We start from the raw sequence: 14441 nt of genomic DNA on the forward strand, positions 1-14441 counted from the left end.
ATCCCCATCACGTATTTGATTCATCGCTCCACTCACTTCTCCTGTGGATACCATCTGTTTGTTCTCTGTCGTAGGGTCTGTTTTCGGTTTGTCTCTCCTTTTTCTCTGTTCACCTGTTTTGTTTCTTAAATTCCACATGTGAGTGAAATCATAGTGTATTTGTTGTTCTCTGACTGGCTTTTTTCCCTTAGCATGATACAGTCTAGCTCCATCCATATCATTGTTATCTCCATTTATCATCCTCCTTGTGGGGAAACATTGCTCTTTGCAATGTAAACAAAAATGGATCACATCAGTTATTTCTACTTTTGTGATGTGAATTTTGTTGCCTGTTAAAATTAATAATTGCTATGACCTCTTAATTAAAGAGGCTTTTGTCAGTGTTATAGAAAATGTTTATACTCAGATCTCATATATACTCTCTTATGGTAGGAATTGGCAGACGACACGTTTTATGGAAGTTGAAGTAGCAATAAGATTGCTATATATGCTGGCAGAAGCTCTTCCAGTGTCTCATGGTGCTCACTTCTCAGGTGATGTTTCAAAAGCTAGTGCTTTGCAGGATATGATGCGAACTGTAAGTATACTACAGATAATTTATTTTGAATAAATATTTTCTGTTTTCTGTTTTCGCTATAAGCTAGTGGGAGTTCTTTAATTTAGCATCTGTTAATACTGGGGCATTTTGATGTTACACTGAATAAGAACAGATTTCTTAACTTTTTCTTGCCCAGTTGGTAACATCAGGAGTTAGTTCCTATCAGCATACATCTGTGACATTGGAGTTCTTCGAAACTGTTGTTAGATATGAAAAGTTTTTTACAGTTGAACCTCAACACATTCCATGTGTATTAGTAAGTATACATTTATTCTCCGTTTCTGGGTTTTTGTTTTTTGTTTTTTGTTTTTTGTTTTTCGATTTATTTCAGTTAATGAGCAGATAGAATTCTATCTTTATAACCTTTCCCAGAGCCAAAAGCTCTGAGAAACTTCTTGAATATACTGAAACCAGCCTCTATTTCTTTAAAATGGACAGTTTCTGGCTTAATAAGTCATCTAAAACAAGTCCTCAAGGGCTTCTTGGTGTCCTCAGGGATTATGTGCTATATATACCTGGTTCCTGTCTTCCAGGAGCTAAGAAGTAAAATTTGATGTGAACAAAAATATATTGTGACAATACCAATAAAAATTTTAAGTAAAAGTATCTCTCTTTCTTTAGATGGCTTTCTTAGATCATAGGGGTCTGCGGCATTCTAGTGCAAAAGTACGGAGCAGAACTGCTTACCTGTTTTCCAGATTTGTCAAATCTCTGAAGTAAGTACTAAACGTCAGCTGTTATGTTTACTTTTTGTTTTTAAGATTGTTAAATAAGACCTATATGTTATTTTCTAAAAGCCTGTGATAGATTTGGTTTTTTGTTTTGTTTTGTTTTTTCAGTCAGGTTTACTTTCTTGGTATCCTAATGTCACGACTTCTTTTACTTTTCATTAGCCATGTTCATCACTGCGAAATGATTTGTTTGCATACTTTTATAGATAACACCTGTCATCATTAATGACATTAGTTATTTATTTAACTAACAGTTTTATTGCTGTGGATTACTCTCTGGTTTATTTGAAGTCCTAAAGAACATATTTCTTAGAAATAAATTTTTTGAACTTTCTGTTTTGTGGTATTTTTTACTAGTACCATTTTCTTGGTATGAAAACTACTTATTCTTAGACTTATAAGGTTATAATTCTTAAAAATCCTAACTTGTTTTAATGATAACATCTGACTAGCTTAGAATTGAACATTTTTTTTTTTTAGTTCCATCCTCTTTAAAAGGAAATTTGGTATTTTGAGCACACTGGTTTATGTAATTGTGATTTTCCTTTTTTGCCTTTATTCAGTAAACAAATGAATCCTTTCATTGAGGATATTCTGAATAGAATACAAGATTTACTAGAGCTTTCTCCACCTGTAAGTACCTATCTTTCCAAATTACAGATTTTCCCTAAGTATCATTGATGCCACACATGCCTTTAGCCTTTAATGCTAATGCCTTATAAACAGTTTTCTTAATGGGGGGTGATGGCAAAGATGAGGGATTGTGTTAGTTCTTTTAGTTCCCTCATCACAGTTGAGGGATTAATTAGTTCTCTTTACCAAGATTCTGTTGATATTAGCAAACAAAGCATAGTAATAGAATTAATAAAAATGGAGGGGTGCCTGGGTGGCACAGTCAGTTAAGCATCCAACACTTGGTGTTTCTTGGTTTTTCTTTTTTAAGATTTTATTTATTTATTTGATAGAGATCACGGGTAGGCAACGAGGCAGGCAGAGAGAGGGGAGGGAAGCAGGCTCCACGCTGAGCAGAGAGCCCAATGCAGGCTCGATCCCAGGACCCTGAGATCATGACCTGAACTGAAGGCAGAGGCTTAACCCACTGAGCCACCCAGGTGCCCCCAACACTTAGTTTTTGCTTGGGTCATGATCTCAGGTTTATGGATTAAAGCCCCCCGCCCCACCCCACCACCAGTTGGGTTTTTCACTCAGCACAGTTTGCTTGAGTTTCTCTCTCCCTCTCCCTCTGTTCCCCCTGCCAATAAATAAATAAATCTTTAAAAAAGAAAGAATAAAAATGGAAAGGAGCTGACTGATAAATTTGTCTGAGTGAGATAAGGTCTGCCCTCTGTTAAATGTTGAAGTATTTTATGGAGAAGGAAAAATTCAATTTCTAAATTATTTCCTACTTAGTATAAGATCATCTTAGCCGTTCTAAGTGACTGCCAGGCTTAGTGATTAGCATGCTAAGTGAATGCATTCTATTGAGTTTTGGGGGGTAGCTTAAGGCTTTGGGTAAAATTTAAAAGCTGATCGATATTTTGGTTTTCATTTCACAAGAAATATTTAAGTTGAGCTACTTTGTAACTATGTTTTGACTTCTACATGTTTTTGTATACTGACATTGACTTTTTTTTTCATTTTGATAAAAGTTTCTATTGGAGCAACCACTTGAGAAATGTTAAACATAAAAATACTTTTATTTGGGGTGTTTGTGTGGCTCAGTCATTCAGCGTCTGCCTTCAGCTCAGGTCATGATCCCAGGGGTCCTGGGTTCAAGCCCCACCCACATTGGGCTCCCTGCTCGGCTGGAAGCCGGCTTCTCCCTCTCCCACTCCCCCTGCTTTTGTTCCCTCTCTCGCTGTGTCTCTTTCTGTCAAATAAGTAAAATCTTAAAAAAAAAAAAAAAGAAAGAAAGAAACTTTTATTCTTTTAAGTAAATATCAGTATTTAGGATATAGTGATTACATAATTAGACTGAATGAAAGATTACTAATGAATTATATGGTTAAATTATCTTTGCATATCATAGAACCCTATATATTAAAGTACTTCATTTGATTAATACCTATTTTCCATGGCAGTTCACACTGACTTGTAAGACTTAGGCATTCAGAAAGTCCTCAGGCACCTGGGTGGCTCAGTCCTTTAAGCATCTGACTCTTGATGTCAGCTCAGATCTTGATCACAGGGTTGTGAGTTCAAGCCCTGTGTTGGGCTCCATGATATGCATGGAGCCTACTTTAAAAAAAATTCCTGTTAGCCATATTATCTTATCAATATTAGAAGTTTTTCATGTTTTTTATACCAATCATATAAACAAGGGCTTGTACTATACCTGTAATCTCTTTTTAGTATATAAAAAGACTTCATTCAAATTGTGTTTACTGGGTGTTGTCTGCTTAATAGGGTTTTAAGTATAAATGTTTTAACTACCTTATATAGCTCCTTTATCTTTGTTTTCTCAACTGCTACAGCAGTAATAGTCCTAGTGGTACTTAAATGCTTTAGCTGCTTTGATAGAGGGACTTAATGTGCTTAAATGAGAGGAACTGAATGAACAATGATAAACAGCAATAGGACTGAATTTCTTTCTAGGAGAATGGTTACCAGTCTTTGTTGAGCAGCGATGATCAACTGTTTATTTATGAGACAGCTGGAGTGCTGATTGTTAATAGTGAATATCCAGCTGAACGGAAACAAGCCTTAATGAGAAATCTGTTGACCCCATTGATGGAGAAGTTTAAAATTCTGTTAGAAAAATTGATGCTGGCACAAGATGAAGAAAGACAGGCATCACTAGCAGACTGTCTGAACCATGCTGTTGGATTTGCCAGGTGAGTGTGATTATAATTAAAATTGTAAATTGGGTGTCTGTACACACAAAGAACCATTTATATGGATCTGTTAGAATTGGGCATACGCACCCATATTTCAAAGACTGAATTGTGGAGAGAATTACCTAAACCTTCCTTCTCTAAACCCAGTGAATTAGAAGATTTAGCTGAAGAAGGGAATAGATCACATAACATTCTGCATTTCTGGTTTGACAACTGTCTAAAGCGTTAACTCCTCTGACTTCTTCTTTTTTTTTTTTTTTTAAGATTTTATTTATTTATTTGACAGAAAGAGATCACAAGTAGACAGGCAGGCAGAGAGAGAGAGAGAGGGAAGCAGGCTCCCTGCCGAGCAGAGAGCCCAATGCGGGACTCGATCCCAGGACCCTGAGATCATGACCTGAGCCGAAGGCAGCAGCTTAACCCACTGAGCCACCCAGGTGCCCACTCCTCTGACTTCTTTAGAATAAACTGTTCATGTGTTTGAGGGGATTAGCCGAAGAGTTTTTTGTTTTTGTTTTTCCAAAAGAATATTTGTCAGAGAGCACAAGCAGCGGGGAGCGGCAGGCAGAGGGAAAAGCAGGCTGTCTGCTGAGCAAAGACCCCGATGTAGGGCTCAATCCCAGGACCCTGGGATCATGACCTGAGCCAAAGGCAGACAGATGCTTAACTGACTGAGCCGCTCAGGTGTCCCTGGCTAACAAATTTATAGAACAGTGACATACTGGGACATCTTAGATCAGTCCTGGTACTGATAGTCATTTTTTTTTTTAAAGATGTTTTATTTATTTATTTGACAGACAGAGATCACAAGTAGGCAGAGAGACAGAGAAGAAGGGAAGCAGGCTCCCTGCCAAGCAGAGAGCCTGATGCAGGGCTTGATCCCAGGACCCTGGGATCATGACCTGAGCCGAAAGCAGAGGCTTTAACCCACTGAGCTACCCAGGCGCCCCGGTACTGATAATGTTGAGGCTTCTTTTTAGCTCTCTCATTTTGTCTTGAAGACTACCCAAGCTACCTCTTCTTTCTCTTGGCCCATATATTTTATTGGCAAACAATAACAGTATGAAAGTTGCAGTGATTGCTATTTAGAAGCTGCACAGAGAAATTGTTCTACAGAGTACTTCAGTGCAAAAGCTAATGTTACGTTTTATAAATAACTTGATTCTAAAGATTGTTTGCTAAATTTAAATCAGGAGTTTGTAGATTGTCTAGGACAGCCTAGTCATAGCAGTGGATTTTTTTTTTCTTTTTTTCTATGTACTTTATCAGTAGGATTTTAGTAAAACATTTAGGTGGGTTCTCATTAGAAGGCTTATATCAATTACCTCTCATTCATTTAATTTGAACCCTTTCTGGAATGGCAACTGGAAGCAATAATAGTACAAATAGCCATATTAGTTAAAGATGGAAGCAGTTGTGACATAGAATGTAAATAATTGGCTTCTTAGTTTTGTCAAATGTGTAATTAGCTGTGCATTATTTTTCATTACTCCATAAAACTTTTATTAAAGCAAAAAGTTAATACTAGTTGCTTGATTTTGCTTGTGTAGCCGAACCAGCAAAGCTTTCAGCAACAAGCAGACTGTGAAACAGTGTGGCTGTTCCGAAGTTTATCTGGACTGTTTACAGACATTCTTGCCAGCTCTCAGTTGTCCCCTGCAAAAGGATATTCTCAGAAGTGGAGTTCGTACTTTCCTTCATCGCATGATTATTTGCCTAGAGGAAGAAGTTCTTCCGTTCATCCCGTCTGCCTCAGAACACATGCTCAAAGATTGTGAAGCAAAAGACCTCCAGGAGTTCATTCCTCTTATCAACCAGATTACAGCCAAATTTAAGGTACCACAGACCTTTTAGAGCTCAGAGAATCTCCTGACTTACAAATTAGATATATTGATCTTTAGATACATTTTGTTTTGTTTTGTTTTTTAATAGAAGTCACTTGAGGGCATAGACCATAAATATTGTTGTCATCTCCAGTGACTCACACACTACCTGACACATAGGCCATGCTTAATGGATGTTTCAATAAAAATAAACCTTATCTGCTCTGTTCTGAAGAAACAGTCTGCTGTTTTAGAAAAGCAAATGAAAATGCCATTGAGTACTAAAATGTCTAGAGGTAAATAAAAACTTGCACCTTGGGTGCCCAAGCAGAAGTTTGAAGTTAATTCATTGTGCTAAAGTCAGTTTTATTGTACAAGGAAATGTAAACCAAGTATAAGCTGGCAAATAAAATTGGCTAACTTGTAGTGCTTTCTGTTCAAAGTCCGTTCTAAGCCTTTTTTTTGGTATATTAATTCATTTGATCCTCCTAATAGCCCTTGAGAGAACCATTGTATTTTATAGATGAAGAAACTGAGACACAGAAGTTAAGCAATTTGCATCAAGGCACATAAAGCCTTGAGAGCCCAGTCTTAAAAATTCTGCATGTAATTTAGCAACAGAATTCATTTCTTGATAATTCGTGGCAGTATTCAGTTGTGAAATATATCTGAATCCTTGTTTTGGGGGGTTTTTTTTGTTTTGTTTTTTTTTTAGATTTTATTTATTTTACATAGAGATAGCGAGAAAGCGAACACAAGGCGGGGAGAGGGAGAAGCAGGCTTCCTGCTAAGCAGGGAACCTCATGAGGTGCTCCATCCCAGGACCCTAGGGTCAGGACCTGAGCCAAAGGCAGATGCTTAATGACTGAGCCACCCAGGCGCCTCTGAATCCTTATTATTTTAACCTGATTCTTTAACTGTAGGAAATGAGTTGAGCTAACAGTTTTGAAGATTTAAATAATGTATATGCCTAACACAGATTTTTGTCCTAGTACTGATATTTGCCAACAGAATTATGTAAATACATATCCTAAATAGAAACTCTGCTTTTTGTAAAGGCTTTTTGTAAAATGTGTTTTTCTAAGTTTTATATTAATATTTTTCACGTTTCTGAATATTAATTTTTGTTTTTATCTTCAGATACAGGTATCTCCATTTTTACAGCAAATGTTTATGCCTCTACTTCATGCAATTTTTGAGGTATTGCTCCGACCAGCAGAAGAAAATGACCAGTCTGCTGCTTTAGAGAAGCAAATGTTGCGAAGGAGTTACTTTGCTTTCCTGCAAACAGTCACAGGCAGTGGAATGAGCGAAGTCATAGCAAATCAAGGTGGGACGCTGAGATTATCTGCTTGAAGCCTTGTTGCTGTTGTACATCAGTATGAGCAAGAGCTAGTTGAAGTAAAAATCAAACTTTAAAGTGGTTGTGTGTTTGACCCTGGGGTGACAGTTCATTATTATCAAGGTGGGAATCAATTTCGTGTAGAGGACCTTAAAAATATTTTGTATTCAGTTCCCTTTTTCCTAGGGCAGTATTTTTTTTTTTTTTTAAGAGTTAATTTATTTATTTGAAAGAGATCACAAGTAGGCAGTGAGGCAGGCAGAGAGTGAGTTGGAAGCAGGTCCCCTGCTGAGCAGAGAGCCCAATGCAGGGTTTGATCCCAGGACCCTGAGACCATGACCTGAGCGGAAGGCAGAAGCTTTAACCAACTGAGCCACCCAGGTGCCCATAGGGCAGTATTCTTTAATTGATTCCTTGGTGGTAAAAATAGTTTGGTGGCAGCTTGTGAGCATTGACCTGACAGTTGAATCTTACTGGCCAGTTTGCCATTTTGAAATTAAAAGTAAATAGGACTAGCTCTGTGCAGTGGCAGTATTGTAGCCAATGAGGTTTATACAAGGTGCGATTGTTGCTAATTGAAAAATAAATGGGACTGTTTTGTGCAACATAGAGAATTTTGCTATGTAAGAAATCCAGAGGGCAATATAACAAGGGACTAGTTACTTTTCAGTGTTTTATGCTTAAAATTTAAGATACAGATTAGTAAAAACTGAGGGATCTTATCTTCTGTAAATGGTTTTGTCTTATTACACTATATGAATTGAGAACTTTTACAAACCCAGCATTACCTTGATTCCAAAACCAAAGACCCCACTGAAAAGGAGAATTATAGAGCCAGTATCCCTGATGAACTTGGATGCAAAAGTTCTCAATAAAATACTAGTAAATTGAATCCAATAGTATATTTAAAGAATTATTCACCACGATTAAGTAGGATTTCTTCCTAGGCTGCAGGGGTGTTTCAATATTTGTAAGTCAATCCGTGTGATACATGATATTAATAAAAGAAAGGATAGGAACTATATGATCCTGTCAATAGATGCAGAGAAAGCATTTGACAAAATACAGCATCTTTTCCTGATAAAAATCCTCAGCAAGGGGCACCTGGCTGGCTCAGATGGTTGGGCATCTGCCTTTAGCTTGGGTCATGATCTGCGGGTCTTGGGATCAAGCCCCATGTTAGGTTCCCAGCTCAGCAGGAATCTGCTTCTCCCTCTGTCTCTCCCCCTGCTTGTACGCTCTCAAATAAATAAATAAAATCTTTTTTTTTTTTTTTTTAAAGATTTTATTTATTGTCAGAGAGAGCACAGGCAGAGTGGCAGCAGAGGCAGAGGGAGAAGCAGGCTCTCTGCCGAGCAAGGAGCCCGATGTGGGACTCAATCCCAGGATGCTGGGATCATGACCTGAGCCAAAGGCAGCTGCTTAACCAACTGAGCCACCCAGACGTCCCTCTTTTTTTTTTTTTTTTTTTTTTTTAAGAATTTTTATTTATTTTATTTTGAGAGACAGTGAGAGACAGCCTGAGAGGGGGAGAAGGTCAGAGGGAGAAGCAGATTCCATGTGGAGCTGGGAGCCTATTGCGGGACCTGGGACTCCAGAATCATGACCCAAGCCAAAGTCAGTCGCTTAACAGCTGAGCCACCCAGGTGCCCTGAATAAATAAAATCTTTAAAAACAAAACAAAACCTTCAACAAAGTAGGGATAAAGGTAACATACCTCAACATCATAAGGCCATATATGAAAGATCCACAGCTAATATCATCCTTGGTAGTGAAAAACAGAGCCTTTCCCCCATGGTCAGGAACAAGACAGGGATATCCACTCTCCCCACATTTAGCATAGTCCTGGAAGTTTTAGCCTCAGCAATCATATGACGAAAAAAATAAATAAATAAAAGGCATGCAAATTGGCAAGGAAGAAGTCAAATTTACACTATTTGCAGACAACATGATACTCTGTGTAGAAAACCCAAAAGACTCCACCAAATAACACTGGAATTTATACAGGAATTCAGCGAAGTCGCAGGATATAAAACCAATGTGTAGAAATCTGTTGCATTTCTATACGCCAATACAAAGCAGCAGAAAAAGAAATCAAGGAGTCAATCCCATTTGCAATTGCCTCAAAAACCATAGGATACGTAGGAATAAATCTATACTAAAGTAAAAGATCTATACTCTGAAAACTATAAAACACTTATGAAAGAAATTGAAGAGGACACAAAGAAATGGAAAAGCATTCCATGCTCATGAATTGAAAGACAAACACTGTTAAAATGTCTATATTGCTCAAAGCAGTCTACACATTTAATGCAATCCCCATCAAAATACCACCAGTATTTTCTACAGAGTTAGAAAAAACAATCCTAGGGGCGCCTGGGTGGCTCAGTGGGTTAAGCCGCTGCCTTCGGCTCAGGTCATGATCTCAGGGTCCTGGGATCGAGTCCCACGTCGGGCTCTCTGCTCAGCAGGGAGCCTGCTTCCCTCTCTCTCTCTCTGCCTGCCTCTCCATCTACTTGTGATTTCTCTCTGTCAAATAAATAAATAAAATCTTTAAAAAAAAAAAAAAAAAAAAAAAAAAAAAAAAAAGAAAAAACAATCCTAAAATTTATAAGGAACCACAAAATACCTTGAATAGCCAAAGCAATTCTGAAAAAGAAAAACCTGGATGGAGGTATCAGGATTCCAGATTTTAAGCTATATTACAAAACTGCAGTCATCAAGATAGTATAGTGCTAGCATGAAAACAGGCATCTAGATCAATGGAACAGAATAGAAACCCCAGAAATGAACCCATAACTGTATGGTCAGCTGATCTTTGGCAAAGCAGAAAAGAATATCCAATGGAAAAAGGACAGTCTCTCCAACAAACGGTGTTGGGAAAACCAGACAGCCACATGCAGAAGAAGGAAACTGGACCACTTTCCTACATCATACACACAAATAAATTCAAAATGGATAAAAGACCCAAATAGGAGATGGGAAACCATCAAAATCCTAGAGGAGAACAAAGGCGGAAACCTCTTTAACCTCAGCCATAGCCACTCCTTACAAGACACATCCTCACAGGCAAGGAAACAAAAGGATCTTCATCAAGATAAAAAGCTTCTGCACAGCAAAAGGAAATAGTCAACAAAACCAAAAGACAACTGACAGAGTAGAAGATATTAGCAAATGTTTTATTGGATAAAGGGATAGTATTCAAAATCTATAAAGAAGTTACCAAGCTCAGGGGCACCTGGGTGGCTCAGTGGGTTAAGCCTCTGCCTTCAGCTCAGGTCATGATCCCAGAGTTCTGGGATCGAGCCCCACATCGGGCTCTCTGCTCAGCAGAGAGCCTGCTTCCTCTCTCTCTGCCTACCTCTGCCTGCTTGTGATTTCTGTCTGTCAAATAAATAAATAAAATCTTTTAAAAAAAAAAAAAAAAAGAAGTTACCAAGCTCAATACCCAGAACAAATAACCCAGTTAAGAAGTGGGCAAAAGACATGAAGAGACACTGTTCTAAAAATGACATCAAGATGGCTTAGAGACCCATGAAAAGCTGCCCAACATCTCTCATCATCAGGGAAATGCAAATCAAAACCAGATGAGATACCATCTCAAACCTGTCAGGATGACTAAAATTAACCCAAGATATAATAGATGTTGGCAAGGATGTGGAGAAAAGGAAACACTCTTGCAGTATTAGTGGGAATGTTAACGTGCAGCCATTCTGGAGAAGAGTATGGAAGTTCCTCAACAAGTTAAAAATAGAACTACCCTATGATCCAACAGTTGCACTACTAGGTATTTACCCAGAGGATACAGAAATACAGATTTGAAGGGATACGTGCACCTGGATGTTTATAGCATCATTATTAACAGTAGCCAAACTATGGAAAGCACCCAAATGTCCATGGACTGATGAAGGGATAAAGATGTGGCAGATAAATACAATGGAATATTAGCTATCAAAAAATGAAATCTTGCTCTTTGCAGCGACATGGGTGGGAACTAGAGTGTGTTAAGCCAAGTGAAGTAAGTCAGAAAAAGACAAATACTGTATGATCTTACTCTGGTGGAATTTAAGAAAGAAAATATGAACATACGGGAATGGGGAAAAGAAAGGAGAGAGCAAAACAAGCTATAAGAGACTCAACTATAGATTACAAACAAGGTTGATGGAGGGAGGTGGGTAGGGGATGGGTTACATGGGAGATGGGTATTAAGGAAGGTATTATGAGCACTCAGTGTTGTATGTATGTATGTGTGTTGATGAATCACTGTATTCTACTCCAGAAACCAGTATTGCACTGTGTGTTAACCACCTAAAATGTAAATTTAAAAAATTTAAAACTTTAAAAATAAAAATAAAAGCTAATTAAATTACCCAAAAATAAAAATTAAAAGAAACAATGAGGGCTGTGCAGGTGGCTCAGTCAGTTAAGCTTCTATGATCCTAGAGTCCCGGGGTTGAGCCCCCTTTTGGGCTCCCTGCTCAGAAGGGAGTCTGCTTCTGTCTCTGCTCTGCCCCTGCTCCATTTCTCTCTCTCTCTCAAATAAATAAATAAAATCTTTTACAAGAAAAGAAACAACAGAGTGCTTCAGGTTGCCTTTCTAGGTTCTTTTTAAAATTAAACTTAGGGCGCCTGGGTATCTCAGTCAGTCCATTAAATGTCGGACTCTTGGTTTCAGCTCAGGTCATGATGTCAGGATTGTGGGATGGATCCCCATGTCAGGTTCCCTGCTCAGTGGGGAGTCTACTGGAAGATTCTTCCTCTAACCTCACTCGTGCTCTCTTTCTCTCTCAAATAAATTTTAAGATTAAACTCAAATTTTTATTTCTCTTCAGGTGCAGAGAATGTAGAACGAGTGCTGGTGACTGTTATCCAAGGAGCAGTTGAATATCCAGATCCAATTGCACAGAAAACCTGTTTTATCATCCTCTCCAAGTTGGTAGAACTCTGGGGTAAGAGAATTTTAAAAAATAAAAAAAACAAAAAACTTCATTCCACAACCTGTTTCTTAAGACCCTTAGAGATGAAATGGAACCCTGGCTCTAACATAGACAGGAGCTGGGAGTTAACTGTGCCCAGTGATAACTAATTGACTTTCTTTTTATACAAGATGAAAATTTGAATTCTCTTGACAGGAGGTAAAGATGGACCAGTGGGATTTGCTGATTTTGTTTATAAGCACATTGTCCCCGCATGTTTCCTAGCACCTTTAAAACAAACCTTTGACCTGGCAGATGCACAAACAGTGTTGGTAAGCACCTAGGAATCTTTGTTTACCTTGTGTACATCTTGTGTATTCTAACTCACAATTTCTTTAATGCCAGGCTGACTATATTAGTCTCATTGCCATTATTTTTAATTAATTTCAAATTAGGATTCATTTTTAAAAGATTGATATTTTCTCAACCTTTTGTATATTCTTACTGAATCCTGATACTTAAGTTTCATATGTAAAATCCAGCTCCTTCAACTTTAACAGCCTCCATCTCCTCTTTTTCTAGAATCTTGAAAGTGTACATGATGTAAGCACTTACTAAAACTTGATTGAGTTATTAGTTTTCTACTACTTTCATTCTGAACCTTGTGCACAATGTTTTCCTAACCATTAAGAGTAACTTTCTTTTGCTTGGAAAGTAGTTTCCCTAGATCTCATTTTCAGAATACTGATGTCAGGCAGAATCCATTCTTCATTTCCCCAAAACCTAGTAAAACCTAGATTTTATAATTTGATACGCTGTGCATTAAGATAGCATTTTTCAATTTTATTCCTTTTTCTATCCAACCCACTTATTCCATATGCCTGTCACTTTCCTTCCTCTGTCCCTTGTTTGGGAGTAATTGTTAATGAGCAGTGGCCAGGGCAATAAAGAAACAAGTAACCGAAAATGAAGTGTATTAAAATACTCACACTTGTTTTTCATAGGCTTTATCTGAGTGTGCGGTGACATTGAAAACAATTCATCTCAAACGGGTAAGCCTTGCATTGTGTGCCCCTTTGTTTTCATCATACATGGAGATTTGTTATGGTTTTAATTGTGTTTGACTTGTCTTGTTACTGTATCTTTTGTAAAAGTTGATTTAGTTCTTTTTTGAAGGTGAGGAAGAGGTTGAATGAAAGTAACGGTATCTGTTACTGTCCTTTATGTTTTAGATAACAAGAAGTTTAAAATATATGTTTGTTTTGGTTTGACAAATAATGTGAAAAAATTATAAAAAGATCCACGTTTCATGACTTAGTTGGCTTTTCACAGCCAGATTTCTCCAAATTCTTAAGTACTATAAATGGTTAGAGTTCTTCACTACTTCAGAATGTTTTGTTCTTCTTGTCAGTCTAATTGTTTGTAAAATTTTAAGTGATTCTGGCTAAATCCAATTGGAGACTTGTTTACCTGGTACAACATATTTTAGTAACGTGAATAGATTGTGAACATTTAAAAATCAGGTACTGAGGTGCCCGGCTGGCTCCCTTAGTGGAGCATGCAGCTCCTGATTTCAGGATTGTGAGTTTGAGTCTCCTGTTGGGCATGGAGGCTACTTAAAAAAATAATAAAATTTTAAAAATAAAAATCAGATACTTATTTTAAAAACAATAGTTCTTGTCTCCAACCTTCTCAAAGCCAGGATGCCAACAAAGGACTGGCACTCCCACAGAGCAGCTTCCTCCAACCACTCAAAAAAGTATTCATCAGTCTCCACGCAGTCCACTCCCTCATTTGAACTTGAGGTTTTGATTCTGATAAAGATTTGGAGGGTTTTCATTTCTGCAGTAATTTCTCTAGGCCTGCTGTATGCTAGGGTGAAGAATATGTGGGGATTGGATGCAGGGCAGGTGTAACAGGGGAGCTATATAAAGATGAATTAAGTTTAAAAGTCCCCCAATATTTTTAGGACTTAGAATCAGGGGACACAATGTGTAAATAACTCAGTGGGTTAAGTACCTGAATAGAAATAAATTAATACATCTATATTAAATGTAATATTGTGAGACTAAAGATGAGCAAGTAATTTGGCTCTGATGGCAGTATGAGAAAGCCATAGGATAGAAGTAGTCTTGTTCGTTGTTGGGGTTTTTTTTTTTAAAGATTTTATTTATTTGTCAGAGAGAGAGAGCAC

The 14441-nt window shown here is 37.7% G+C and overlaps 1 protein-coding gene and 1 pseudogene across 1 annotated transcript in view; both read left to right on the forward strand.

Moving 5' to 3' along the window:
• XPOT (exportin for tRNA) overlaps nucleotides 1-14441 on the forward strand; it is a 49810-nt gene that overhangs the window by 23652 nt on the left and 11717 nt on the right. The window contains exons 13-22 of the mRNA XM_059186225.1: nucleotides 433-577; nucleotides 735-854; nucleotides 1220-1314; nucleotides 1893-1962; nucleotides 3925-4163; nucleotides 5717-6002; nucleotides 7130-7319; nucleotides 12164-12280; nucleotides 12464-12579; nucleotides 13252-13299. Coding sequence (XP_059042208.1) covers nucleotides 433-577; nucleotides 735-854; nucleotides 1220-1314; nucleotides 1893-1962; nucleotides 3925-4163; nucleotides 5717-6002; nucleotides 7130-7319; nucleotides 12164-12280; nucleotides 12464-12579; nucleotides 13252-13299 — 1426 coding nt within the window. The remainder of the gene's footprint in view (nucleotides 1-432; nucleotides 578-734; nucleotides 855-1219; nucleotides 1315-1892; nucleotides 1963-3924; nucleotides 4164-5716; nucleotides 6003-7129; nucleotides 7320-12163; nucleotides 12281-12463; nucleotides 12580-13251; nucleotides 13300-14441) is intronic.
• Nucleotides 7846-7994, forward strand: LOC131839955 (U4 spliceosomal RNA; annotated as a pseudogene).

Source organism: Mustela lutreola, chromosome 8 (genome assembly GCF_030435805.1).
Source record: "Mustela lutreola isolate mMusLut2 chromosome 8, mMusLut2.pri, whole genome shotgun sequence".
NCBI classification, from domain to species: domain Eukaryota; kingdom Metazoa; phylum Chordata; class Mammalia; order Carnivora; family Mustelidae; genus Mustela; species Mustela lutreola.